The 27,672-nt window shown below is 48.0% G+C and overlaps 1 protein-coding gene across 1 annotated transcript in view; it reads right to left on the reverse strand.

Annotated features, from left to right (window-relative positions):
- Window positions 1-2,401: 2,401 nt before the first annotated feature.
- LOC309584639 (uncharacterized protein) overlaps window positions 2,402-27,672 on the reverse strand; it is a gene marked incomplete at its 5' end in the record, with an annotated part of 38,495 nt that continues 13,224 nt past the window's right edge. The window contains 6 exon segments of the mRNA XM_082300780.1: window positions 2,402-2,739; window positions 3,570-3,674; window positions 5,154-5,192; window positions 5,194-5,575; window positions 6,582-6,607; window positions 6,675-6,770. Of these exon segments, the coding sequence (XP_082156906.1) occupies window positions 2,575-2,739; window positions 3,570-3,674; window positions 5,154-5,192; window positions 5,194-5,575; window positions 6,582-6,607; window positions 6,675-6,770 (813 nt within the window). The 3' untranslated portion in view covers window positions 2,402-2,574.

Below are 27,672 nucleotides of genomic sequence, written 5' to 3' on the forward strand. Positions count from 1 at the left end.
TAAATATGCTTACACAGGGACACCACCAGCTTTGTTGAGTTGCTTAGCTTTGGCCCTCAGGGAGTCCAGTGCCTAGCTGGCAGGAACTAGCTGTGTCCTTCGCAGGGCAGACCCTGGCCTCTTCTCAGAGGCCACCTCCTCAGGCTGCATCTGGAGCACTGTGTCCAGTTCTGGTCCCTACAATTCAAAAAAAGAGAGACAGACTGGAGAGGGTCCCAAGGAGGGCCATGAAGATGATCAAAGGGCTGGAGAACCTGCCCTATGAGGAAATCCTGAAGCAGTTGGGTTTTTTCTCCCTTGGAAAAGAGAAGGTTCAGGAGGAACGTCATCACAGTATTCTGGGTCTCAAAAGGCAGCTGCAAAGAGGACAGAGGCTGTCTCTTAACAGGGAGCCACGTGGAGAAGACACAGCGGGGGTGTATTCCTTATTTTTTTTTATACTTACCCTTTCCTCCCTCACCCCAACCCAGCTGCCACATAGATAATTTGTGAGTTGATTTTGGTTTTAGATTGATTGATTTTAGACTTTAGTTTAATTTTTCTGTGTGTGCCTTAAGCATTTTGTAGTAGTAAAATGAACCATGCCAACAAACTTTGTTGAGCTTTCACCTTTATACAAAACCTGCTTTTGCTGATACCTTTGCCGGTGATTCTTTAAGCGACCTAAAACACCTATTTGCACAAATTGGCATAGTTGGCAGGATGGCAAGCGATGGCTACTTACAGAAGCATGGAATAAGCCCGAGTCGTAAGTTCTTGGAAAAATGGGTTAGGCATGATCGGAAAGCTGTGGAGGAGCATCTAAAAGCAGCTATGGGCTGCATGAAGGCGAGCAAAGAGAAAGGAATTCGTTGCAAACTGTTAGGCACCTGCCTAGGCTCAGAGGGAACCTCATCACAGTATTCCAGTACTTAAAAGAGGCTACAAAGAGGACACAGGCTGTCTCTTCACAAGGAGCCACATGGAGAAGACAAGGGACAATGGGCAGAGGTTGCACTAGTCCCCATCGCTGAAGGTTTTCAAGATACTATTGGAAAGGGTGCTAGACAATCTAATCTAGGCTCCCTTTCCAAGAAAAGGCTGGACCAGATGATCTTCTGAGGTCCCTTCACACCTGGGCTGCTCTTGGATCCTACAATTCTCCAGTGGATCTCGGTTTCATAATGCTTGGCTCTCTTCAGTTCGGAGCAAAGTATCAAAAACCTTGCCTGTGAGGCGGGGCATAAAATTCCACAAGGCACCACAAATTTCTAAAGAGTATGGCAATCACCCAGTCTCTCGGAATGTATAAGCCTTACCTAGCTTTTCCAAAATTCCCCCACCCCCCTGAAAGCAGGAACACCTTCTAGGTACATAGACAGAACAATAGGCGTTACCTACCTCAGCCATTCAGTAAGCAAACACTGCACCAGTGCAGTTTCCATCTACTTCCGGTAAATCATTTCAATCTCCGCCCTGGGACGATTAAATAAAGGTGAAGTCCTTGGGTTATTTACACAACCGCGTCACCAAACTTCACCCAATTTCTTGAGGATCTTGAAGAAATGAAGATGCCTTTCAGTGAGTGCCTAACATGCCTCTGTAACATAGAATTCAAGGGCAATGAGGGACCGCCCTCCTTTCCAATGCCCATCTCCCTTTTTTAATAGCTGTTAAAGCAAGCTGAAATTTGCCATCTCCCTGCAATGTAGTTTTTGTTAGGGTCTGGCTTGAGATGGAGGTAACTTTCCCCATAGAAGTCCTCATAGTGCTCTGCTTTGCAGTTGTAAATAGAAGGGTGTTGATAACACATCAGTGTTTCAGCTACTGTGGAGCACTTCTCCCACAGCATGGAGGCTGCCACTCCAACCATCCCCACCCACAGAGTCAAGTAAGCTGGGCGTGGGGAAGAGGTTGGGAGGGGACAGAGCCAGGACAGCTGCCCCAAATTGACAAAAGAGAGATTCCACTGTGCTATGGAAGCACCACAGCTGCCAGTCAGACCCATTGCTTTCTCCTACCATATCCCTCCTCACCAAAAAAGGGATATCAGTGGGACCTTATCACACAGCTATTCATAAAGTAGGAGGTGAATGCTTCCAACACATTGCACCATGCTGAAAAACCACTTGGACGGCATGCCTGTAGCCTCACATACAGTATCTTCTACAGTGTTAGCAGCAGCCTGCATGGGCTTTCCGTACGTTGGTGTACCACTGCCAAAGAGCTAAGACTCTGCTTCCTACAAGACCTGGGAGACTGCTAAGCGCTTTCAGCATCATGCTCTAAATGACCGGACAAATCACTATCTATCAATGAAATGCTGTTACCAGGCTGAAACATTCCACATACTTGCACTCCGGGGAGACACTGTTTGAACTTGAAGAACTATTTCCCTTCAGTAAGACGCGCAAGACGGAGATGATATCCCCATGACAAATCTTTATTGTGCAACTGCTGCTCAAGGCTTTTATTACCTTCCACAGACACATCACAAAAAATTACACATCGACAGCGGCTAGATTGATGGGCAACAGACGAAATCCATTCAGTGGCAATTTGTACACGTGCAGCAACTCTTGCGATGCCAAAATCTTAGCCAGGTGGCCAGCCCAACTGACGGCCACCCAGAATAGGTAGATGTATACGATAGACAGACTGCCCACCCTCGGGCCCTTCATCCACAACCATCCGGAATCCATTGGTCAGGCCCAGGTGAGCAACACACTTCTCGCCAACAATCATTACATGCCCAAGAAGCTGGAGAAGGAAGTACAAACCCATAAATAAGTAAAAAAAAAAAACAACAAAAAAACTAAAAAAAAAAAGTAAAACACAAAGAGGGGAGAGGGCAGGAAGGGAAGGAATGAGAGCAGAGAAGAACCACCCAGAGAAAGCAGCTAGGCAATTCCTAGCAATTCAACCATTGCACGTCAAATCAATGTCCATCTGACCGCCGGCAACTGAAGCTTTCCAAGCAAAGCTACAAAGACCAATTATGCACACTACAGGGGGAAAAGAGAGCTAAGCAATTTTTTTCAAGCTAGACAGCAACAAGCAAAAAAGCAGCCACTGAAGCTGACTTTGTCTCCGGGTTAAAGCCCCCATTGTGTATTCAGGCAACATAAGCAATCCTGGTGGAAAATAAACTTTAGGCTGCCTTTTGCGTGGGTTTACAAAGTCTTTGAACTTGACTTTCATAGTTAAAAGCAAAGCATTCAGCACCTCTCAACAAGCTTTGTCCTTCCTCACCCCTGACGTGCCAAAAACCCCAAGCCCTCTTCTCCGTGTTAGAAGTACTACTACTCTTACTCTAAACCATGACAATAAGCACCAGACTGCGCTCCAAAACAACACTGCATTTTGCACCAGAAGTACATACCCAGGGATGAGCATTGGTTTATATCACTGCTTTTAGTCAAAAAGCTCAACTCCATTACAAGCTAGAGGCAAAAGATTATAGTGCCACAAAACCCAAAGTAGCCTACTGTGCCCTATTGAGAAGGAAAGGGGGAGTGGGAAAGAGTCTAGTAAACGAGAAACTAATTACAAGTACAGTTTAGTGTACAGACAGCTTCCACAGTACTTACAGATTCACCAGAATTTCCTGCTTCAGACAACCCGATAATCGGCTCCTTAGGCACGACTAGGAAAAGCATCCCAGCTTGCGGTGAAAGATCATGGAACGCACGGCACTGGAGGAAGAGTAAACAGTTAAAACATAATCGGCTTCAGAGAAAAGTAATAGTCTAAGGAAATCCATCTGCCCCACTGAACTCCTACAGAAGCAGATTACCAGATACCCCAAACACAGGCCAGAACATTGATTTTTCTTGTGTGATAGTAATTCTTTCTATACCCAAAACACAAGATATTTACAGAGCCCCCTGAAGAAGTGGGATACAGCATGGAAGACGATGGGTGAAGGAGATGGGACACTATTTGCCATTAACAACCTTCAGTATGTTTTAGTTTGGGCTGATTTGTTTCCTCAGCAGTTCTTCTATTGGATGTGGTCCACACAGAGGCAGGAGACAAATGGCTTAACCGAATCAGCAAAGAGGTTAGTGAAGTGGAAGAGCAGTAGCCATTCACTTTCCACGGTACAGGGAGCTCAAGCATTGAACAAACATATAATCACAGGAAGCCTGCAAGTGCATAGGACCAGTCTGTCTTCTACATTGCATGCAAACACTACCTTCTAAAGCAGAAGGCATCCTTAACTGTTAACCTTCAGCATTTTAATAACTAAATCATACGGGATATTACCTTAAAGTTAACATCGCATAGGCAACGGCTGCATTGTTTTCCCCCCCGGTCATAAGCAGCTCACTCTCGTTCCCAGCACCAGCACCCGTGACCCTCGCAAGCATGCTGTTATCACGGTCTTACTTCCCCACAGAAGGAAGATCAGGGAAGCTTTTGCAGCCTGCAGGATGACCCCTTTCTAAACTTTTTTTTAAAGCAAAACCGGAAAAAGCTGTAATTCCTTGCCCTAATTATCCAGTTTGGGGATTCAGAACCAAAGCCTAGCACAGCGCAGCTGTGAAACCTCTTCAGTGTTATTACATAACACATCAAGACCTGCATTTCTCCTAAGAAGAGCCAACTCATTACGGTCACTACTCAGACATTCACTGTTCACACACACGCGCGCGCGCGCGGAATCCCCGGGAGACTGACTGCGTGTGCCTAAAATAAGCTTTCAAAACTATCATCCTACACGAGGTAGGACCACTACCATTCCTCGGCAGCAAACTTTGCACGACTTGCAGTGCCAAAGGGACATCACGCGGCAAACACCAAACGCGTTAGCGTTGGAGGCCCTTCTCTACGCGCGCACGACACGGGGGGGGGGGGGAATCCGGGATGGGATCCGAGGCGAGCCCGGACAGCACCTGACAACCACGACGCGCCGCGGCAGCTGGAGGGGTGGGGGTGGGGGGCGGGCACGGAAGAAGCTTTGGGGTGGTGCAGTAGAGAGCGCCACAACCCAGAGAGGCCCCGTCTGTCCCCCGTCCATCCACCCACCCGCAGCAGCAGCGTCGCCACCCGCCCTGACGCGCTCCCGGGCACCGCACACCGGGTCCTCGGCTCAGGGTGCCCACGAAAGCGGGAGGAGGGGGAGAGGGAGGAGGGAAAAGGAACCGCGAACAGAGCAAAGCCGCGGCTACCTCCTCGCTCTCGTCGCTGACGGTACCGCTGAACCGCCTTGCCGATGATCTTTCCAAAGACAATAGTGGCGCCAACAGACCGGACGGACCGCACCCCGATACTCTCGTCAACCAAGGACAACGCCCGTTGTCGCCCCCGCGCTTCCTCCACTCGGTCAGGCCCTCCGCGACGCCCATTGGGCGGCCGGATCGCCGCCAGCCGATCCCGCGTCTCGATTGGCTGTCTTGTCTGTCGTTTTCGTTTGTCTCCGCCTCGTCTGCGTGTCCGCCCTCGTCGAGCTGGTGTCCTCGGGGCCGCGGAGGGATCCGACCTTGTCGAGTCCGCGGAGGGATCTTCCCCGTGTAGTGCTGCGACCCTGAGGGCGGGCAACAAGGTTGCAGAAGTTGTTGCAGTTACAAGTACTATTTCTTGTAATTTGTCACTGCATCAAGTCCACCCCAAAGGTGCCGGTGCCTGTGCCTTTTTGGTGCTGCTACCTCCAGTTAAACGACTGCTTTGGCCAGGGCAGGGCAGGCCTGGCCTTAACTTCTCAGGACATTTTGCAGAACCAACAGAAGTTTCTCTACATTGTTCCCTGAAAGCCCCACTACAATTGCAGACGTTTCTAAGGTGCACACCTCCTGGGAGAAAATACAATACAAAATGTGCGTTCGGCGCTGCTGCCTTGAGGGCTCAAGATAGTAGCATTTGGGCTAAGCTGGGTAGGAGGCTTTTAGAAAAATAGGCAGTGCCGCCAAAGCTGCCCAAGGGTGGTCTGTGGTGCCCTGCACCCCCAGGGACAGTGAGCACTTTGAGTGGTCCACACAACTGTCTTGTAACATATATAAACCCTGCTTTCCTCTATATTAGGCTAAGTATATCCTTTGCCACCTTTGCAGCAAGGGCACATTGTCTAATTTTGCAAAGCTGCTTTCCAGCCGATGGGCCTCCAGCATGTACTGGTGCATGGGGTTGTTCCTCCCCAGGTGCAGGACTGATGTACGTACAGGTTCCTCAAGTGGTGTCAAACCGGATTGTTTCCTATGACGGGAAGGACTTTGTTCCCCCAGTGCCTGCCTTGAGGTTCAGGGTCTCGAGAGATGTGGGAACAGCGATTGCCAGTGAAAACAGAGGAAAATAAATTGCCAAGTACCACAGCCTTCCCCATGTGTCTTGTCACTAAACTTTCTGGCTTATTTATTGGTGGGGAAAGGAACGGGGGGGGGGGGGGGAGGGGGAGGGGGGGGGGGCATGTGGCATATGGGTGGCGTACACTTTCTTTAGTCTTCCTTTTTTTACCAATGCACCCATGGAAGCCCATCTTATGATTCTTCACATCTCTTGCCGAATTCAGCTCCAGGTGTTCCTCAGCTTTCCTGATCCCATCCCTACAGACCCGGGAGACATCTTTAGATTCTTCCCAGGATGCATGTCCCTGCTTCCACTACCTATGCATTTCCACTTTGCGCTTCAGCTCGACCAGAAGAGAAGGCCCTTACTCAGCAACGCTGGGCTCCTGCCTCTCTTGCCTGGTTTCTTACGTTGACCTCCTCCTCCTCCTCTTGATTGGGCAGCCTATAGTAGACACAAACCACAAGGTTTCCTTTGTTGGCTTGTGTAGTGTTACAGTGGGGATACTGTAACACACATATATCAAATCAGGAGGCCCGTAGAAAGAAGTATATATATATGGACGGATTCTTGGTAGATGTTTCAGAGATGTTTATTTCTCCAGCCGCATGGCCGGAGCTCTGCCGAGGAACTCTCACAGTCTGGACCAAGGGTCCTTGCCCGCGCAGGGAAACACAAACCAACCAATGGGGAACGAGGCTGACCAGGGGCTCGGGAAACCACGTGCCTCCCCTCAGGGCCCCTCTCCCAGGGCTACATGGCAGCGGGGAGGAGACCCCGACAGTGTAGGATGATGACCATGGAGCCAGGAAAGGGCCTACGGCCTACACTGTGTATCCTCCACATTATCTTTGTGGATGGAGATCTGCATAGCTGATGTCAAGAAAGGACAAGTTGGCCGAAGGAGGAGGTCCCAGGCAGCTAGGATAGTCCTCTTTTAGCTCTGATGAATGGCACAGAATGGAACAAAATCTTATGACCAGAATTTGAAGGACACTGTCAGGAAAATTAATCCACAAACACCAGAGGTTTATGTCCAAGAAGGAGACAGAGGAGTCCTGTTACTTTATTTGAATAAAGGGAGAGATCGTGGGCATTTCCCCTGGGGTCTCTCAAATTGTTAGAGGACGCAGCCTCCTTTTTATCCTAATTTCCTGGCCGCATTTCCCTCTCTCTTTCCCCATTGGCTGAGGTATTTGAGAGGTACAGACTTCCTGAATCGCCTAATACAGACCCCCTTCTAATGTACACTCCCCCTTTTTCTTTTCCTTGTGTCAATCAGTGGAATTCTTATGGAATTTATGGTTCCTCCCATTGCTTCTTTCATCTCTCAGTATCTGGCTTTATCTACCAGCGGACCCACAGTTTGTTTGCAAAGAGAAATCCCTCTCTTTCCTTTCATCAATCAGTGTAATTCCTATGGAATTTATGGTTGTGGCAGGGCATATCACCCCTCTCCCCGCCACAGCTGGCTGGTGCAGATAGGAGAGATAACCCAGGCGGGCAAGGCCCAACAGGTATAATCTCCTGGCGCCAAAAGGTCTGCCATCTTAACAGATGTGGGAAGAGATAAAAAAACATAGGTGACCAAAAGGCCTGTTTTACACTATAAAAGTACAACAGATTGTCACAGAGGCAGAAGTCTCTTACACGCTCCCTGGGAACATGTGAGACGACTTCTCTCCGAAGCTTGGACGCAACTTCGCGGTTACTTTTCCGGAAATTGAGGGAAAGGATTTCAATGTGTGCCCCTTCAACAATTTGGTGGTAAGATACATTGAATCTGAATCTATACTATTTCTTCACTAGCCGTATTAAAAAATGGTACCTTATTGTGCACCGTATATTTAGCTATTAATAGCTTCTTTTGTGTTTTTTTCCTGTGTAGTAATAGCCTGATTTAAGTCTTATGTCTGTTAGTTTTGTGTCTATTAAATACTTCGTTCTATAATAGACTGAATCAGCCATTATTAAAGAACTTGCGGACAAGAGTGGGTTTTGGGGTGCTGGCCATCCCTATAAAGCTACTGCCTGCTGCCAGAGGCCTGGGCAAAAGGCAGGGATTTATCTAAACCCCTCACATCTAATTCATAACAACGGTTCCTCCCACTGTTTCTTTCATCTCTCAGTATCTGGCCTTATCTAGCAGACCCACAGTTTGTTTGTAAAGACAAATCCCTCTCATTCCTTTCAACACTACAGCCAAAAAAGTAACCTTTGCCTGATTAAGGGTCATTTAAGTATTAAGATGCAGACCCCTGAGTATGCCAATAAGCTTAATGAAGTACATGCTACCACATATGTGACTGTATTACTCCACTGTCCTCTTAGATCATGCTATATATAAGGAGGGTAGAAATTTCACCTAGTTAGGAGGACTTCCCAAAAGACCGCAGAGACAGTTGACGGGCTGCTGTCTTCTCCCAAGCAGGGACACTGTCTTGGGGTGACTTTATGATGTGTATCCCCTATCGCTGCTCTATGCCCAGAAATCAATCCTGTGCCTTTCTGTGCCTTTAAACTGAGCCCGAGAGGGGGGAGAGAAAAAACTGAGCAAACTTTTCAAAACAGTTGTTCAAGGACACAGATACACACTCCTCTGCATTCTGCTGCAGCAGCGAGAAGAGCGGAGGAAGCACCCTTCTTGCTTTTCAGCCAGCTTTCAGCTTTGTAGCGGGTTCAGTTCATAACCGGGCAGAAACACCAACTTAGTGCAGTGGTTTGGTCCAAAATACTCATTACTGTTTACCTTCTGTGAGATAAGAATTAGGAGAAAAACAAAGCAGGCACAAGACTTGAAAGAACATATAGAAGTTTATTAATAGACCTAAAAGGAGGGAAAGAAAAAAAATAAAATCATACCACACCTTCAGAACACTTCTCCTCCCCCCACCTTTCTCCCTTCTCCCACTGTAAAAAGAGAACCCTTGAGATGTTCAGTCTGTTTACCACTTCCATAATAACCTTGTTCAGTTCATTTAGGAAGAGGAGTCCCTCTTGCTCATGCTATGGAGACATCTCCACAAGAGATTCTCTCATGGCTTCAGTATCACGAGACAGCCGCCCGAGTTGGTTCTCTGCTCGCGTGTGAGTCCCTTCCCCCAACTTGCAGCTTTTCCCACAACTGCTTTCGAGGGTCCAATATTGAGCTACCGGGGTGCAATTTTAAGGTTGAGCCGTTCAGAAACAAAAGTTCTCTTCACCCATCTCTGGGACCATTTCCATCTCTGAGAATAGAGGCCCTCCTCCTTTCCTGGGAGAAAAAAAGCATCTTCATCTCTAAGACTATCTCCGGGAGTATCTCTAGGAACAGAGGTCTTCTCCTTCCAATTCGAGCAAGAGTCCTCATCGCTTCCATCTCTCCCTGTTCAAATTTCTCTTCAAATCACAGCTGCTTCAGCATTTGCTGGTTTCAGCATACCCATTGTAATTTCATGAAAGCATGGGGGGTGGAGCGTTCAACTTGTACTTGTGAGCAAAAGTACCTGTGCTGAAACAAGCAAATTGCACATGATCTTTGCCGGGAAGCAGGAAACTTCATCTGAATCTTCAGTGGGAGAAGGGAGAAAGGTGGGGGGAGGAGAAGTGCTCTCCCTGGTTCAAGATTACAACGGGTACTCTGATATATCATAGTCCATCACCACCATAGCTTTACAACGGAATTTCAGCTTTAAGCATCTCCTCTTTCTCCTCCCTCAGGATTTCAGCTCTTCTTTCTTTACTTAATGTCTGCAGGCTCCATCTGTTCTGGAGGAAGCTTACAGCACTAAAAGGGTTAATCTCACCCGGCTTTGCAGCTGGAATTTCGTTTATCGCTGTTGGTCACATGATCTTTGCCGGACAGCAGGGCAGCGTCAGCTGAATCTTCGGCCGTACTGGAGAGGGCGGGCCGCGCTGTCTGCATGGAGCAGGGTTGGGGGGGGGAGGGGTCGTGGGTGGAACAGAGCCCATTGGCTCCAGGATGGCTGTGGCTCGACCCGGGCCTGGCCCGAGCAGGTCCCGACAGGGCCCAGAAGGCCCCGCATGGGCCCAGCCCAGTTACCTGTCCCGAGGCCGGAAGCAAGAGAGGTAGCTTCCCGGGGTTTGTCCATTCTTAAATGTGGACCACAGAGGCGGTCAAAATTCTAAGTGGCTTAAAAAATTTGTCAATATTCAAACTAGCCAGCTGATAGGTTCTGTCAGGTCACAGAGGAAGCTGTAAGCACCTCTTTGCAGGAAAATCCAGAGGTATGCTTGCTAACCCATGACAGGCTCCTTTTCTCTGGAGGGAGAGTTGAATTTCGTTTTCCTGGGACTTCGGTTTCTCCCTTCTCTTTTGGACTCTTTCAACATCAGAACGCACCGGGAGTATTTTCCGCCGAGGCCCCGGAGGTGGGCCCACACCGACCCAGCTCCGAGGAGGAGGAGAGAGACCACACCTACAGAAGGACTCTGAAATCTTCCCAGGTTTCTCTCCACAGCGAGAGGTTTTATTATTCAGCATTATTATTCTTTTCCTGTGTGTTTGTTAAATAAATAGGGGTTTTTTCCACTTCGCTTTCCTCCGAGGAAAATTTTTTCTTCCCGAACCTGGTGGGGGAGGGATGGTTGTAACCTGCCTTCTATCAGAGGATATTTTCCTCCAAATTTGTCTCAAACCGGCACAAATAATTAGTGGCACCCAATGTGAGGCTCGAAGGAAAGTGAAAAAACCTGTACTAATTACATTTTGATTTGGTTTTAATTACTTTGTATTGGGGTAAAGTAGTCACCATGTTGTTGAGTTCATAATGTCTCTCTGGTTTGAGGTACTAATGTCTTTCTGGTCCCTAGGCCTGTTTGAGGTACTGATGCCTTTCTGGTCCGTAGGCCTGTTTCCACAAATTGCTCCGGTTTTGTCCCTGATATGTAACTTTTACCGAGCAGGGCCACGAATCCGGATTTCTATTTTGCTGTGCTCGGTGATAAGGATTTATAAGAAGTTAACAGAGGTACTGGCAGTTGTTCGAAGTGTGTATGATATGTGGTTTCTCCATCCTAACCCCAGTCCTAGCTTCAGTAGCCTGTTTTGGGAGTTTATTAGTAATTGCACCCAGTTTGTTAGAGGAGGAGGGGATGGGGTTTCCCAGCCTTTTATCTCCTTCCCCTTTAAATTTGATAGGTTATCTTTTGAGAATGTTCAGTTTCCCCTGGATGTTAAAGAGACCACCTTCCTGGTATTTTATCTAGTAAGCTTCCTCTATATGGTTTGCAGTTTGTCTAGGATGAGGACTCAGATTTCCAAGGTGACTGATGAGACACCTGACCCAGGCGTGGAAAATCCTGAGTGGTGTGGGGAATGGGAGGATGTGGGCCAAACCCTGAAGGAATTGTCTGACCCAATAGCTTGGAATTGCCCCCCTGAACAAATTCAGAACCCAGCTGAGGTAGGAAAATATCTGAAAGAGGAATGCAATGAGAATTCGAATGAGAAAAAGCTCATTGCAATATGCTGGGCCTTGGCATAAGCTTATCGCACTCTGCTGGTTACTGTAGGGCAGCAGATAAAGGCAGAGGGGCAGGAAGATAAATCAGCAGACACCTTAGTCACTCAGGCTGCAGCCAAACCAGACAGCAAGCCTAAGCCATTGACAGTTGCTCCTGTCACGAGAAAAATACACACAACCAAAACCGATCGTCCAGCAAAAGATGATGATGATGATGCGGGGGAAGGAACCTCAAAGCCACCAGCTGACTCAGGCGCAGAAATCATTACTGAGTCCATGTCCATGAGGACCTTCGTAGCCTAAGAAAGGACTACACCTGACGGTCTGATGAATCCATAATAAGTTGGATGGTCCATATTTGGGACGCTGCAGGTGATGATATAATGCCAGGCGGTGCTGAAGTGAGGCATTTGGGATCCCTGCCACGTGATCCGGCTATCGACCAAGTGATGATAAGGAGGGCTGACTCCGTCAGTCTCCGGACACAGGTCTTGAATGGCGCAAGGGAAAGATACCTGTGAGCAGACGATTTCTATATGCAGCAAACCCAGTGGAAGACCATACAACAAGGGATCCAATGCTTGAGAGAACTAGTGGTGGTAGAGGTTGTCTACACACACAACCCAGGATTAAGGAGTCCAGACAGGGTCCCAGTTGACCCAGTGATGTGACGAAAACTCATACGACTTGGGCCACAAGAATACGCTTCTGCTTTAGCAATAATGAAACCGGATGACGGTGGGAATGAGACCGTGCGGGATATGGCGATGAAGCTCCGAGCATGTGCAGATGCCGTGCATGGCCCAACACATGCAAGAATCTGTGCCGGTTTGGTCAAATTTAGAAATATATCCTCTGATAGAAGGCACAACCACCCCTCCCCCACCAGGTTCAGGAAAAAATGAATTTTCCTCGAAGGAAAGTGAAAGAGATAAAAACTATTCACTTAACAAACACACCGGAAAAGGATAATAATGCTAAATAATAAAATCCCTTGCCCTGCTGAGAGTAACCTGGGAAAATTTCAGAGTCCTTCTGTAGATCTCTCTCTCCCCCTCCTTGGAGCTGGGACGGGGTGGTGGGCCCACCTCCAGGGCCAAGGCCTTGGTGGAAAGTCCTCCCAATGTATTCTGATGTTGAAACCATCCAGCAGAGAGAAAAGGGAAAAAACGAAGTCCCAGGAAAACAACTCTCCGAAGGAAAAGGAGCTGAGGAAAAAAAAAACTGCCGAAAGCTGACTGGAAAGAAAAGCAAGCCAGGTGCTTCCCTTTCCTCCTGCGCTCCTGCCACAGCTGAAAAAAAGTCTCTATCTCTGTGTGACCTTGAACAAGCTGCAAACTGCTTTGAAAAAGTTTTGCTCAGTTTTTCCTCCCCCCTCTCAGGCTCAGTTTAAAGGCATAGAAAGGCACAAGAATTAATTTCTGGGCATAGGGCAGCGATATGGGATACACATCATAAAGTCACCCCAAGACAGAATCTCAGCTGTGGAAACACGTCTGCAGAAAGTGGAAGATAAAATAGAGAAGAATCACCAGGAACTCAAGAAGGAGATTAAAGAGGGCCTTCTCCAAATCTCGGTGGTACAGATCAGAGATTCTGTTACCAAATGCAGACGTCCCCCAGCTAGAGCGAGAAGGTACATCCCACAAGGTGAGCTGTGGGTCTTCCTGTGTGATAGTGGGGAAAACATGAGGAGGTGGGATGGAAAATCCACTGCTGCTCCGGCACAACAAGTGTGTGAATTGAAGGACGGCAAGACGCAGAGAGGAAGTTCCACCAAAAAGGAAGCAGCTCCAGTTGCCCATAGCCGAACTGCCAGATATGATGGAAGAGAAGATGACATGTCCAATCCCCTTGAAGGAACCTCTAAAATGTATGCCCAGGGAAAGAAGGATAACTAGGACTAGAGGGGCCCTACCTCTAGCCAGGTAGAGGCCAGGGAAAACCGTGGTTTTTTGACTGTGTGGATTCGTTGGCCTGGTACATCAAAACCACAAAAATATGATGCCTTGGCCGACACTGGTGCGCAGTGTATAGTAATCCCATCACAACATGTGGGGGTAGAATCTGTTTCTATTGCTGGCGTGACAGGTGGATCACAGGACTTGACCCTGGTGGAAGCTGAGGTGAGCCTGACTGGAAATGAGTGGAAGAAACATCCCATTGTGACTGGCCCAGAGGCCCTGTGCATTTTGGGCATAGACTTCCTCCGAAGCAGGTATTTCAGCGACTCAGAGGGACTCAGGTGGGCTGTGGAGACAGAGGGCATTAAGCAATTGAACACTTTGCCTGGGCTATCAGAGAACCCATCTGCAGTAGGCCTTCTGAAGGTGGAAGAACAAAGAGTACCAATTACCACCTCGACAGTGCATCGCCGACAGTACTGGACAACTGGAGATACTGTGATCCCCATCCACAAGATGAGATGGAGGAGATGCAAGCTTTCTTAGGTGCCATAGGCTTTTGGAGAATGCATATTCCTGAGTACAGCCAGATTGTGAGTCCTCTCTACCTGGTAACCCACAAAAAGAACAATTTTCATTGGGGCTCTTAACAGACATAAGCCTTTACCCAGATCAAGCAGGAGATTACTCACACGGTAGCCCTTGGCCCAGTCAGGACAGGACCAGAAGTGAAGAACGTGCTCTACTCTGCAGCCGGGAGCCATGGTCTGTCCTGAAGTCTTTGGCAGAAAGTGCTTGGTGAGACTCGAGGTCGACCACTAGGATTCTAGAGTCGAAGCTACAGAAGGTCCGAAGCCAACTACACCCCAACAGAGAGGGAATCTTGGCAGCCTATGAAGGAATCCAAGCCGCCTCCGAGGTAATCGGCACAGAAGCACAACTCCTCCTGGCACCCCGACTACCGGTGCTGGGGTGGATGTTCAAAGCAAAGGTTCTCTCTACCCACCATGCCACCAATGCCACATGGAGCAAATGGATTGCTCTCATCACACAACGTGCCCATATCGGAAAACTGAATCGCCCTGGGATTTTGGAAATAATCACAAATTGGCCCGAAGGTGAAAACTTTGGTCTCATTGACGAAGCGGAACAATAACAAGTGACACATGCTGAAGGAGCTCCACCGTACAACCAACTGCCAGCAGAAGACACACACTATGCTCTTTTCACTGACGGTTCCTGTCGCATCGTAGGGATGAAACGAAAGTGGAAAGCAGCCGTATGGGGTCCCACACGATGGGCTGCAGAAGCTACTGAAGGAGAAGGTGGATCGAGCCAACTCGCTGAACTCAAAGCCGTTCAGCTGGCTCTGGACATTGCTGAAAGAGAGAAGTGGCCAAAGCTCTACCTCTACACTGATTCATGGATGGTAGCCAATGCTGTGTGGGGATGGCTGGAAAAGTGGGAAAAGGCTAATTGGCAGCGTTGGGGAAAGCCAATCTGGGCTGCTGAAGAGTGGAAAGACATTGCTGCCCGGATAAAAAAGCTAGTTGTGAAAGTCCGCCATGTAGATGCCCATGTCCCCAAGAGTAGGGCTAATTGGAGCACCGAAACAACAAGCAGATAGATCATGGCTGATTCGGTCTATTATAAAATGAATTATTTATTAATAGACACAAAACTAACAGACATAAGACTTAAAACAGACTACTACTGTTGTAACCGCTGGACTCTGTCTAGCAGGCTGCTGCTGCCTGAAAGCTAAGCGAGGGTTTCCTAGGGCCACGCGATTAATCGCATTCCAGAGTCCATTTTGGACAGCCCTGCGATCTGGCTCCAGCAGCTAGCAGCGTTACAACGCAGTGGATGGTAATGAAGGCAGAGAAAGGTCTCTCATGAGGGTTTGAGATGGTTTTAATCACATCTTTTCCCTGCGATGTTCAGAGGTAGAGAGACAGCATGGTCTGAGTGTGGGGTGGTTTTGTCAGGGGCCCAGGGGCAGTCCCTGGGCGGGGTTGGGGTACAGAAGTAAATAGGGAGAAACCGAGGGAGTGGCCAAGGCTAGGGAGGGAGCAAGGGGAACATACAGAATCACAGGGTTAACAGGCCACCACATATTACTACACAGGGATAAAACAAAAGAAGATTATACTAGTATATACACGCAGAACTAAAGGTACCATTAAAATTACAGCTAGCTAAGAAATAGTATAACTTAGGATTCCATGTTTCTTACCATCCAATTCTTGATGGGGTACACATCGAAGTCCTTTCCCACATTTTCCAGAAAAGTAGCCTCAAAACTGCGTCCAGCTTTGGGGAGAAATCTTCTCACACGTTCCAGGGGAGTGTGTAAGAGACTTCTGCCTCTGTGATAATCGTGTGGGCTTTTATAGACATAAGAACAGTGTCCTTGGGTCAAGAATATTTCTTTCATCTCTTCCCACATTTGCTTTCCAGACTAAGATGTTGATTCTTAGCTGGGGGCGTGAGCCTTTTGGTGCCAGAGATACCCCATGCTGGGTCTGTGACCCGCCCGAGTTATCTCTTGCATATGTACCAACCATCTGTGGTAGAGAGGGGGTAGACATGTCCTGCCACAACACCTGAGGTTCCACCAATCGAGCTGGTTTAGCCAAATCTGAGCCCCTGCATACAGTAGACAGAGATAAGGTCCCAGTAGTGCATGTCAGAGGACTGTTAGGAAAGACTGTTTGGGTTAATTCTGCCTCGAGTACAGACAAACCCATTAGTGGGGTTGTCTTTGCTCAGGGACCTGGTTGCACATGGTGGGTAATGCAGAGAGATGGAACAACACGTTGTGTACCACAGGGAGATCTGCTTGTTGGGTGAAAACCATCTGTAATGTGGAATGCCTGTATACCACTGCTTGCTGAGTGTCACTGTCACTGTCACTGTGCATAGCTGTATATATGTATGTATTAATGTGTGTGCGTAGAGTTAGAATATATTAGTTTGGGCATGAGCCGACAATATGGGATAAGGGATGGAATGTCTTGGGGTGACTTTATGATGTGTATCCCCTATCGCTGCTGCATGCCCAGAAATCAGTCCTGTGCCTTTCTGTGTCTTTAAACTGAGCCCGAGAGGGGGGAGAGGAAAAGCAAAGCAAACTTTTCAAAACAGTTGTTCAAGGACACAGATACAAGAGCAGAGGAAGCACCCTTCTTGCTTTTCAGCCAGCTTTCGGCTCCTTTTCTCTGGAGGGAGATGGAGAGTTGAACTTTGTTTTCCTGGGACTTCAGTTTCTCCCTTTTTCTTCTGGACTCTTTCAACATCAGAACGCACCGGGAGTATTTTCCACCAAGGCCCCGGAGGTGGGCCCACACCGACCCAGCTCCGAGGAGGAGGAGAGAGACCACACCTACAGAAGGACTCTGAAATCTTCCCAGGTTTCTCTCCACAGCGAGAGGTTTTATTATTCAGCATTATTATTCTTTTCCTGTGTGTTTGTTAAATAAATAGGTTTTTTTCCACTTCGCTTTCCTCTGAGGAAAATTTTTTCTTCCCGAACCTGGTGGGGGAGGGGTGGTTGTAACCTGCCTTCTATCAGAGGATATTTTCCTCCAAATATGTCTCAAACCAGCACAGACACCTTCTTGGGAAGCTTCTGCATGTGATTGTTGTTATTCTTATTATTACCTGGGTTAGCACAATGTTATTAGAGCTCTATCACAGCTAGTGCATTTCTATTTCTGTAGCTCCAATACACCGCACTATTGGTGAATCTATGCTCATGAAGGTTCTTAGAGAACACAACCAGACTTATAGTGCCGAATTGGTTGTAATGGGAAATTAAGCCTAACCACACCCAGTCTTTCTGATCTCTGAGGACCAGCTGGAACGCAAGGGGCTTTATTTTCTGCCAAATTTCTTACTCTTAATGCAACAGCTTGGCCTCTAATTTTCACCCATGAGTTCTCAACCTGTTCATCACTGTCTTTCAAAGACAGCTCTATGCAGTCAATCCCTCTTGAGGCGAAGCAGCTGGGCTGAAGTCTCGGTGTTTTTTTCTCTCCTAGCTCGGCTCGCAAGGGCTTTGGACTGGAGAGGGGTCGCTCCGCTCTTGCCAGTGTGGTGTCCCCGATCTCCGAAGAAGCAGCTGCTCAGTTTGCCTCAAGGAAGTCCAAAGATCGCGACTACAGCTTCTCCAAGCCAAGGAAAGCTTTTTCTTGCCTGGGCCAAAAATCCCAAGCCAGCCAGGCAAAAAAAAAAATCATGCTGCACGGACCCGCAGAAAATCTGGGCAGCGAGAGTTTAAAAACACCCGCGCAGCAACAGAAGCTTCCCCGCCCCAGCCCCATACACATCCAGTCCCTGGGCCTTAAAGATACAGCAACCATTTTTGGGCACAAAGCAGAGGATCATGGAATATACATTCATAATAACTCACTCCAAGACACTGACTATTGACCGCCAATCCATCTATACTTATTAAAAATTTTACATACATAAATTTACTGACTAGAACTAAATAAACTAACTGCTAGATCAGATCTATCCGAGTGATCACCGACCCTTCTCCCGCAACACCTGGATGGCATCAAAAGCATCTGTGGTGGCTTGACCTTGGCTGGATGCCAGGTACCCACCAAGCTGCACCATCACTCCTACTCCTCAGCTGGACAGGGGAGAGAAAATGAGATGGAAAACAACTCACAAGTTGAGATAAGGCAGTTTACTAAAACAAAAGCAAAAGTGTTTGGGTGAACAAGCAAAGTGGAAAAAGAAAATAATTCTATCCTCTAATTCCCATCAGCAAGCACTTTATGGCCACTTTCTGGGAAGCAGGGCTTCAGCACTCATAGCGGTTGCTCTGAAAGGCAAACATTGTGAATAACGAATGTGCCCCCTCCCCCTCCTTTACTTAGCTCTTATATCTGAGCTGACATCATATGGTACGAAATATCCCTCTGGCCAATTTGGGTCAGCTGTGCTGGTTGTGTCCCCTCCCAGGATCTTGCCTGCCAACAGCCTACTGATGATTGGACAGAATGTTGGAGAGACAGCATTCATGTGTTGACAACACTGCTCAGCAGTAGCCAAAATACTGGGGTGTTATCAACAGCTTTCTAGCAACCAATGCAAAGCATGGCACTGATGGCCCCTATGGGGAAAATGAACTTCATCTCAGCCATGCTCAATACAATCTCCACCCCTTACTCCATACCATTTGTATCATAGATCCCACAGAACTATCTATCTATCTATCTTCTAACTATTCCACTGTATTTATTTGTCATGACCGAAATCCCTTCTTGCCAATGTTTACAACTTAAACTCCATCATTAAACCATCTTTATATCCAACGCATAGATGCATACATTTTCATTAACTACTGTCCCTCGTCTATTCACAGATAGTTATTATTTTCCCATTTCATGGGCTTCCTCCACTCCTACAGATGTTCAAAAAGAGGTTGTGACTTGGGCTCCATTCCATCAAGATGGGTGCTCAGGACAGGACAAGCAGCATGCTCGATCATTGGGTCCCAACACCGGCCCTGCCTGGGTCATCATCGCACTCTCCTCTCTCCTCATAAAATTTACTCATCGTCAGTTCATGTCACTCCTGCTACTTTACTTCCAGCAACAGACAATTTACACACAGATTATTTTTCATGCAAGCTTAAATCTCCTTGAAGAACACACCTGGTATCCCCATCCTTCTGTGTTACCCACCAAGTATACCCTGGTCCTTGGGCAAAGGCAATCCCATTAATAGGTTTGCCTTTTCCCATGGGAGGAGAAATCCACACCGACTTCCCCAGCCACTTCCCTGTGTGTAGTATGGGGACCTTATCTCCTCCCACAGTATGTAGTGGTTTTGCTTGGGCAGGACCAGGGTGGTTAGGAGATCCTCTGGTGTTAACCCACTGTTCCGGTTTGGCCAAATTTAGAAATATACCTCTGAGAGAAGGTACAAACCCCTTCCCCCCCCCCCCCTCCCCCCCCCCCCCCCGGGTTCAGGAAAAAATAAATTTTCCTCGAAGGAAAGTGAAGGAAATAAAACTATTTATTTACCAAACACATGGGAAAAGGAAAATAACGCTAAATAATAGAATGTTTTGCTGTGGAGGAAAAACCTGGGAAAGTGTTAGAGTCCTCCCTTTGGTCTCCTCGGAGCTGGGGCTTGGGCCAGGGCCAGGCCCTCTGTGCCGATTGGAAAGTCCTCCCGATGTGCTCTGAGGTTGAAAGCAGTCCAGTAGAAAAGGGAGAAAATCCCGAATTCCAGAGAAGGAAAAGCAAAATCCAACTCTCAGTCACTCTCCGGAGAACAAGAAACTGAAAAACAACTGGCCAAAATCTGACTGGAAAGCAGCAAGCTGGGTGCTTCCTTGCTCCCTTGCCGCAGCTGGGGGGGGGGGGAAGTCACTATCTCTACTTGACCTTGAACAAGCCGCAAACTGCTTTGAAAAAGTTTTGCTCAGTTTTTCCTTCCCCCTCTCAGGCTCAGTTTAGAGGCACAGAAAAGCACAAAAATTAATTTCTGGCATAAGCAGCAATATGGGATACACATCATAAGGTCACCCCAAGACATTCCACCCCTTATCTCATACTGTTGACTCAATGCCCAAACTAATATATTCTAATCCTACACACACATTAATACATCTATATATATATATATATATATATATATACACAGCTATGTACGAACAGTGACAGTGACACTCAGCAAGCAGTGGTATACAGGCATTTAACATTACAGGTGGTTTTCACCCAACAATCAGATCTCCCTGTGGTACACAACGTGTTGTTCCATCTTTCTGCATTACCCACCATGTGCAACCAGGTCCCTGAGCAAAGACAACCCCACGGATGGGTTGGTCTGTACTCGAGGCAGAATTTATCCACACAGTCTTTCCCAACAGACCTCTGACCTGCACTACTGGGACCTTATTTCCATCTGCTGTATGCAGGGATTCAGATTGGGCCGGACCCGCTCTATTGGTGGAACCTCGGGTGTTAACTAACCAGGTGGCCTTTGCTAGATTCTGTTCCCAATTTTTGAAAGTTCCCCCACCCAGTGCCTTCAAAGTGGTTTTCAACAATCCATTGCACCGTTCCACTTTGCCTGCAGCTGGTGCATGGTAAGGGATATGGTACACCCACACAATGCTATGTTCTCTAGCCCAGGTGTTAATAAGGCTGTTCTTAAAATGAGTCCCATTGTCAGACTCGATTCTCTCAGGAGTGCCATGCCTCCAAAGAACTTGCTTTTCAAGGCCCAGGATGGTGTTCCGGGCAGTAGCGTGAGGCACAGGGTAGGTATCCAGCCATCCAGTGGTGGCTTCTACCATTGTGAGCACATAGCGCTTGCCTTGGCGTGTTTGAGGCAGTGTGATGTAATCAATCTGCCAGGCTTCCCCATACTTGTATTTGGACCACCGCCCACCATACCACAGGGGCTTCACCCGCTTGGCCTGCTTGATCGCAGCGCATGTCTCACAATCATGGATCACCTGGGAGATACTGTCCATGGTCAGATGCACCCCTCGATCTCGTGCCCACTTATAGGTGGCATCTCTGCCCTGATGACCTGAGGCGTCATGGGCCCATCGAGCTAGGAACATCTCTCCCTTGTGTTTCCAGTCCATCTGTGACACTTCTATCTTTGCAGCCTGATCTATCTACCTGCTTGTTGTTTGCGTGTTCTTCATTAGCCCTACTCTTGGGGACATGGGCATCTACATGGTGGACTTTCACAACCAGCTTTCTTACTCGGGCAGCGATGTCTTTCCACTCTTCAGCAGCCCAGATTGGTTTTCCCCTACGCTGCCAATTAGCTTTTTCCCACTTTTCTAACCATCCCCACAGAGCATTGGCTACCATCCATGAATCAGTGTAGAGGTAGAGCTTTGGCCACTTCTCTCTTTCAGCAATGTCCAGAGCCAGCTGAACGGCTTTGAGTTCAGCGAGTTGGCTCGATCCACCTTCTCCTTCAGTAGCTTCTGCAACCCATCGTGTGGGACCCCATACGGCTGCTTTCCACTTTCGTTTCATCCCTACGATGCGACAAGAACCGTCGGTGAAAAGAGCGTAGCGTGTCTTCTGCTGGCAGTTGGTTGTACGGTGGAGCTTCTTCAGCACGTATCACCTGTTCTTCTTCATCAGTGAGACCAAAGTTTTCACCTTCAGGCCAGTTTGTAATTATTTCCAAAATCCCAGGGCGATTCAGTTTTCCGATATGGGCACGTTGTGTGATGAGAGCAATCCATTTGCTCCATGTGGCATTGGTGGCGTGGTGGGTAGAGGGAACCTCTGCTTTGAACATCCACCCTAGCACTGGTAGTCGGGGTGCCAGGAGGAGTTGTGCCTCAGTGCCAATTACCTCTGAGACGGCTTGGATTCCTTCATAGGCTGCCAAGATTTCCTTCTCTGTTGGGGTGTAGTTGGCTTCAGACCCTCTGTAGCTTCGGCTCCAAAATCCCAGTGGTCGACCTCGAGTGTCACCAGACACCTTCTGCCAAAGGCTCCAGGACAGGCCATGGCTCCCGGCTGCAGAGTAGAGCACGTTCTTCACTTTGGGTCCTGTCCTGACTGGGCCAAGGGCTACAGCATGAGCGATTTCCTGCTTGATTTGGGCAAAAGCTTGTTGCTGTTCAGGGCCCCAATGGAAATTGTTCTTCTTGCAGGTAACCAGGTAAAGAGGACTCACAATCTGGCTGTACTCAGGAATACGCATCCTCCAAAAGCCTATGGCACCTAGGAAAGCTTGTGTTTCCTTCTTGTTGGTTGGTGGAGACATTGCTGTGATCTTATTGATGACCTCAGTGGGAATCTGACGCCGTCCATTTTGCCATTTCACTCCCAGGAACTGGATCTCTCGGGCAGGTCCCTTGACTTTGCTCTTCTTAATGGCGAAACCAGCTTCCAGGAGAATCCGGATAACTTTCTCTCCTTTCTCAAACACTTCTGTTGCGGTGTTCCCCCACACAATGATGTCATCAATGTACTGCAAATGTTCTGGAGCCTCACCCTTTTCTAGTGCAGTCTGGATCATTCCATGGCAGATGGTGGGACTGTGCTTCCACCCCTGGGGCAGTCGGTTCCAGGTGTACTGCACACCCCTCCAGGTGAAAGCAAACTGGGGCCTGCACTCTGCTGCCAGAGGAATGGAGAAAAATGCATTGGCACTGTGTCATAGGTTAGCAAGCATAGTCCCGGAAGGGATGTCCTTGCTAAGGGGTGCTTACAGTTTCCTCTGGGAACTGATAGAACCTATCAGCTGGCCAGTTTGAATATGGACAATTCTCTAAGCCACTTAAAGTTGTGACCACCTCTGTGATCCACATTTAAGAATAGGCAAACTCTCCCTCCAAGCTCTCTCTTGTTTCCGGCGCTGGGACAGGTGGCTGCGGGCCCCGTGCGGGGGCCGGCGGCCCTGGCCAGGCCCTGCTTGGGCCGGGCCGGGCCGGGCCACGGCCATCCTGGAGTCGATGGACCTGTTCCAGCCATGGAACTCCCCCCACTGCCTTGCCGTGGGCAGCCGGAGCCGCTCGGCTCTCCCCCCTCTCCACTGCGATAAGAAAAATTCAACATTCCAGCTGCAAAGCTGCAAGGCCGAGGTGAGATTAACCCTTTTACTGCTGTGAAGAGCTGAAAACCTGAGGGAAGAGAGAGAGGAGATGCTTAAAGCTGAAATTCTGTTGTGAAGCTATGATAGAGTATCCTGTTGTAATTTCATGAAGATATGGGGGGTGGAGTGTTCAACTCGTAAGCAAAAGCACCTGCGCTGAGATAGGCAGATGCTGACGCAGCTGTAATTTCATGAGAAGTTTGGACAGGGAGAGATGAACCAGATGAGGACTTTTGCTCCAAACGGGAAAGGAGAAAACCTCAGTCCCTAGAGATGCTCCCAGAGATAGTCCTAATGATGAAGATGATGAAGACCCTTTGCTCCCAGGGAAGGAGAAGGGCCTCTGTTTTTGTTTCTGAATGGCTTAACCTTAAAATTGTACCCCAAAAACCTTCAAGAGTGGACCCTCGAAAGCAGTTGCGGGAAAAGCTGCAAGTCGGGGGAAAGGACTCACACGCAGGCAGAGAGACTCCTCTTCCTAAATGGACTGAACGATATTTGGAAGTGGGCGGCTGTCTCGTTGTGATAATGTTTTCATAGCATGAGCAAGAAGAGACTTCTCTTTCGAAATGGACTGAACAAGGTTATTATGGAAGTGGTAAACAGACTGAACATCTTAAGGGTTGTCTTTTTACATTGTCAGTGGGAGAAGGGAGGAAGGTGGGGGAAGGAGGAGAGTTCTGAAGGTGGTATAATTTTTTTTTCCTTCTTTTAGGTCTGTTAATAACCTTCTTTATATTCTTTCAAGTTTGGTGCCTGCTTTGCATTTCTCCTAATTCTTATCTCACAGAAGATAAACAGTAATGAGTATTTTGGACCAAACCACTCCACAATGTCAGTAGTGGCATACCACTTCGCTGCTTTGGACTCCAGCTCGTACTGGAGCTTCAACATGTTCGGCACAGCAGCGCTCAGTGGTGGAGTCACTTCATTCAGGGCACGATAGTCCACAGTCAATCTCCATTCTCCTTCTGATTTGCACACAGGCCAAATGGGGCTGTTCAAGGGTGAGTGGGTCTTGCTGACCACCCCTTGGCTCTCCAGCTCACGGATCATCTTGTGGATGGGAATCACAGCATCTCGAGTTGTCCGGTACTCTCGGCGATGCACTGTCTAGGTAGCAATTGGTACTCTTTGTTCTTCCACCTTCAGAAGGCCGACTGCAGATGGGTTCTCTGATAGCCCAGGCAAAGTGTTCAATTGCTTAATGCCCTCTGTCCCCACGGCAGCTATTCCAAAAGCCCACCTGAGTCCCTTTGGGTCTCTAAAATACCCGTTCTGGAGGAAGTCTATGCCCAAAATGCACGGGGCCTCTGGGCCAGTCACAATGAGATGTCTCTTCCACTCATTTCCAGTCAGGCTCACCTCATCTTCCACCAAGGTCAAATTTTGTGATCCACCTGTCACACCAGAAATAGAAACAGATTCTACCCCCACATGCTGCGATGGAATTATTGTACACTGCGCACCAGTGTCAACCAAGGCATCATATCTTTGTGGTTCTGATGTACCTGGCCAACGAATCCACACAGTCCAAAAAACACGGTTTTCTCTGACCTCCACCTGGCTAGAGGCAGGGCCCCTCTATGCCTGGTTATCCTTCTTTCCCTGGGCCTGTATCTTAGAGGTTCCTTCATGGGAATTGGACATGCCATTGTCTTTTCCATCATTTCCGGCAATTTGGCTACAGGCAACTGGAGCTACTTCCTTTTTGGTAGATCCTCCTTTCTGAGACTTGCGCTCCTTCAATTCACTCACTCGTGCTGCCAGAGCAGAAGTGGGTTGTCCACCCACTTCCTCATGTTTTCCCCACTGTCACACAGGAAATTCCACAGCTCACTTCGTGGGATGTACCTTCTCTCTGGGGAACGTCCACGGAGAAGGCACTCTTTAATCTCCTGGTGATTCCTTTCCATCTTATCTTCCATTTTCTGCATACATGTTTCCACAGCTGCGATTCTTGCATGTGTTGGGCCATGCACAGAGTCTGCATATGCTCGGAGCTTCACTGCCATATCCTGCACGGTCTCATTTGCACCGTAGTCCGGTTTCATTATTGCTAAAGCAGAAGCGTATTCTGGTGGCCCAAGTTGTATGAGTTTTCGCCACATGTATGGAATAACTCTGGCCCGGTCTGGACTTCTCAATCCTGGGTCATTTCCGAAGATAACCTCTACCACCCCTAGTTCTCTCAGGCGCTGGATCCCTTGTTCTATGGTCTTCCACTGGGTTTGCTGCATGTAGAGATCATCTCCGCACATATATCTTTCAGCCACGCCTGTCAAAACCCGCCTCCAAAGACTGGTAGAGTCAGCCCCCCTTTTCATCACTTGGTCGATCACGGGATCATGTGACAGGGATCCCAAATGCCTCGCTTCAGCACCATCCAGCATCACATCATCACCTGCCGCATCCCAAATACGGACCATCCAACTTATTATGGATTCATCGGACCGTCGGGTGTAATCCTTTCTTAGGCTGTGAAGGTCCTTTATGGACATGGACTCAGTAATGGTTTCTGTGCCTGAGTCAGTTGGTGGTTTTGAGGTTCCTTCCCCTGCATCTTTTGAGGTTCCTTCCCCTGCATTATCCTCATCTTTCACTGGACAATCAGTTTTGGTTGTGTGCTTTCTTCTCGTGACAGGAGCCACTGTCAGTGGCTTAGACTCTCCATCTGGTTTGGGCTTGCTGTCTGGTTTATCTGCAGCCTGAGTGACTGGGGTATCTGCAGGCTTTGCTGATTGATCTTCCTGCCTCTCTACCATTACCTGCTGCAATGTGCGATAGGCATATGCCAAAGCCCAACATATTGCAAGGAGCTTGTTCTCATTGGAATTGTCATTGTATTTCTCTTTCAGATATTTTGCCACCTCAGCTGGTTTCTGAACTTGTTCAGGGGGAAACTTGCAAACCATTGGGTCAGAGAATTTCTTTAAGATTTGGCCTATATCCTCCCATTCCCCACACCACTCAGGATTTTCCACCTCTGGGTCAGGTGTCTCATCAGTCACCCTGGAAATCTGAGCTCTTATTCTAGACAAGCTGCGAGACATACAGAGCACATAGAGGAAGCTTACCAGATTAAATACCAGGAGGGTGGTCTCTTTAACATCCAGGGGAAACTGAACATTCTCAAAAGATGACCTATCAAATTTAAAGGGAAGGGAAACCCCATCTCCTCCTCCTCTAACAATCTGGGTGCAATTACTAATAAATTCTCAAAACAGGCTACTGAAGCTAGGACTGGGGTTAGGACAGAGAAACCACTTATACACACTTCGAACAGCTGCCTGTACCTCTGTCAACTTCTTATAAATCATTATCACCGAGCACAAGAAGATAGAAATCCTGATTCATCTCCCTGCTCTGTAAAATTTACATATCAGGGACAAGATTGGAGCAAGTTGTGGATAGGCAAACAACCCTAGGGACCAAAAAAAATCAGTACCTCAAACAAGCCTAAGGACCAAAAAGACATGAGTACATCAAGGCAGAGAGACATTATGAACTCAACCAACATGGTGATTACTTTACTCCAACACAGAATAAGTAAGTTCAAACCAAAATGTAATTAGCACAGGGTTTTTTTTTTTTTCACTTTCCTTCGAGCCACACAGTTGGGCGCCACTAAATTTGTTCTGGTTTGGCCAAATTTAGAAATATACCTCTGAGAGAAGGTACAAACCCCTTCCCCCCCCCCCCCAGGTTCGGGAAAAAATAAATTTTCCTCTAAGGAAAGTGAAGGAGATAAAACTATTTATTTACCAAACACACGGGAAAAGGAAAATAACGCTAAATAATAGAATGTTTCGCTGTGGAGGAAAAACCTGGGAAAGTGTTAGAGTCCTCCCTTTGGTCTCCTCGGAGCTGGGGCTTGGGCCAGGGCCAGGCCCTCTGTGCCCGATGGAAAGTCCTCCCGACGTGCTCTGAGGTTGAAAGCAGTCCAGTAGAAAAGGGAGAAAATCCGGAATTCCAGAGAAGGAAAAGCAAAGTCCAACTCTCAGTCTCTCTCTGGAGAACAAGAAACTGAAAAACAACTGGCCAAAAACTAACTGGGAAACAGCAAGCCGGGTGCTTCCTCGCTCCCCTGCTCCAGCTGGGGAAAAAAAACCTGCTATCTTTTTGTGACCTTGAACAAGCAAAAACTGCTTTGAGAAAGTTTTGCTCAGTTTTTTTCCTTCCCCCTCTCAGGCTCAGTTTAGAGGCACAGAAAAGCACAAAAATTAATTTCTGGGCATAAGCAGCAATATGGGATACACATCATAAGGTCACCCCAAGTGACTTCTGCTAAATTTGCATCCCAAAACTTCCATGCCCCATTGCCTAGCACTCTTAAAATAGTTGTTAGCAGTCCATTATAACTCTCAGTCTTTCCAGAGGCTTGTGGGAGACAGGGGATGTGATATATCTACTCAATGCCATGTTTCTTTGCCCAA

Source organism: Coloeus monedula (genome assembly GCF_965178545.1).
Source record: "Coloeus monedula genome assembly, chromosome: W".
NCBI classification, from domain to species: domain Eukaryota; kingdom Metazoa; phylum Chordata; class Aves; order Passeriformes; family Corvidae; genus Coloeus; species Coloeus monedula.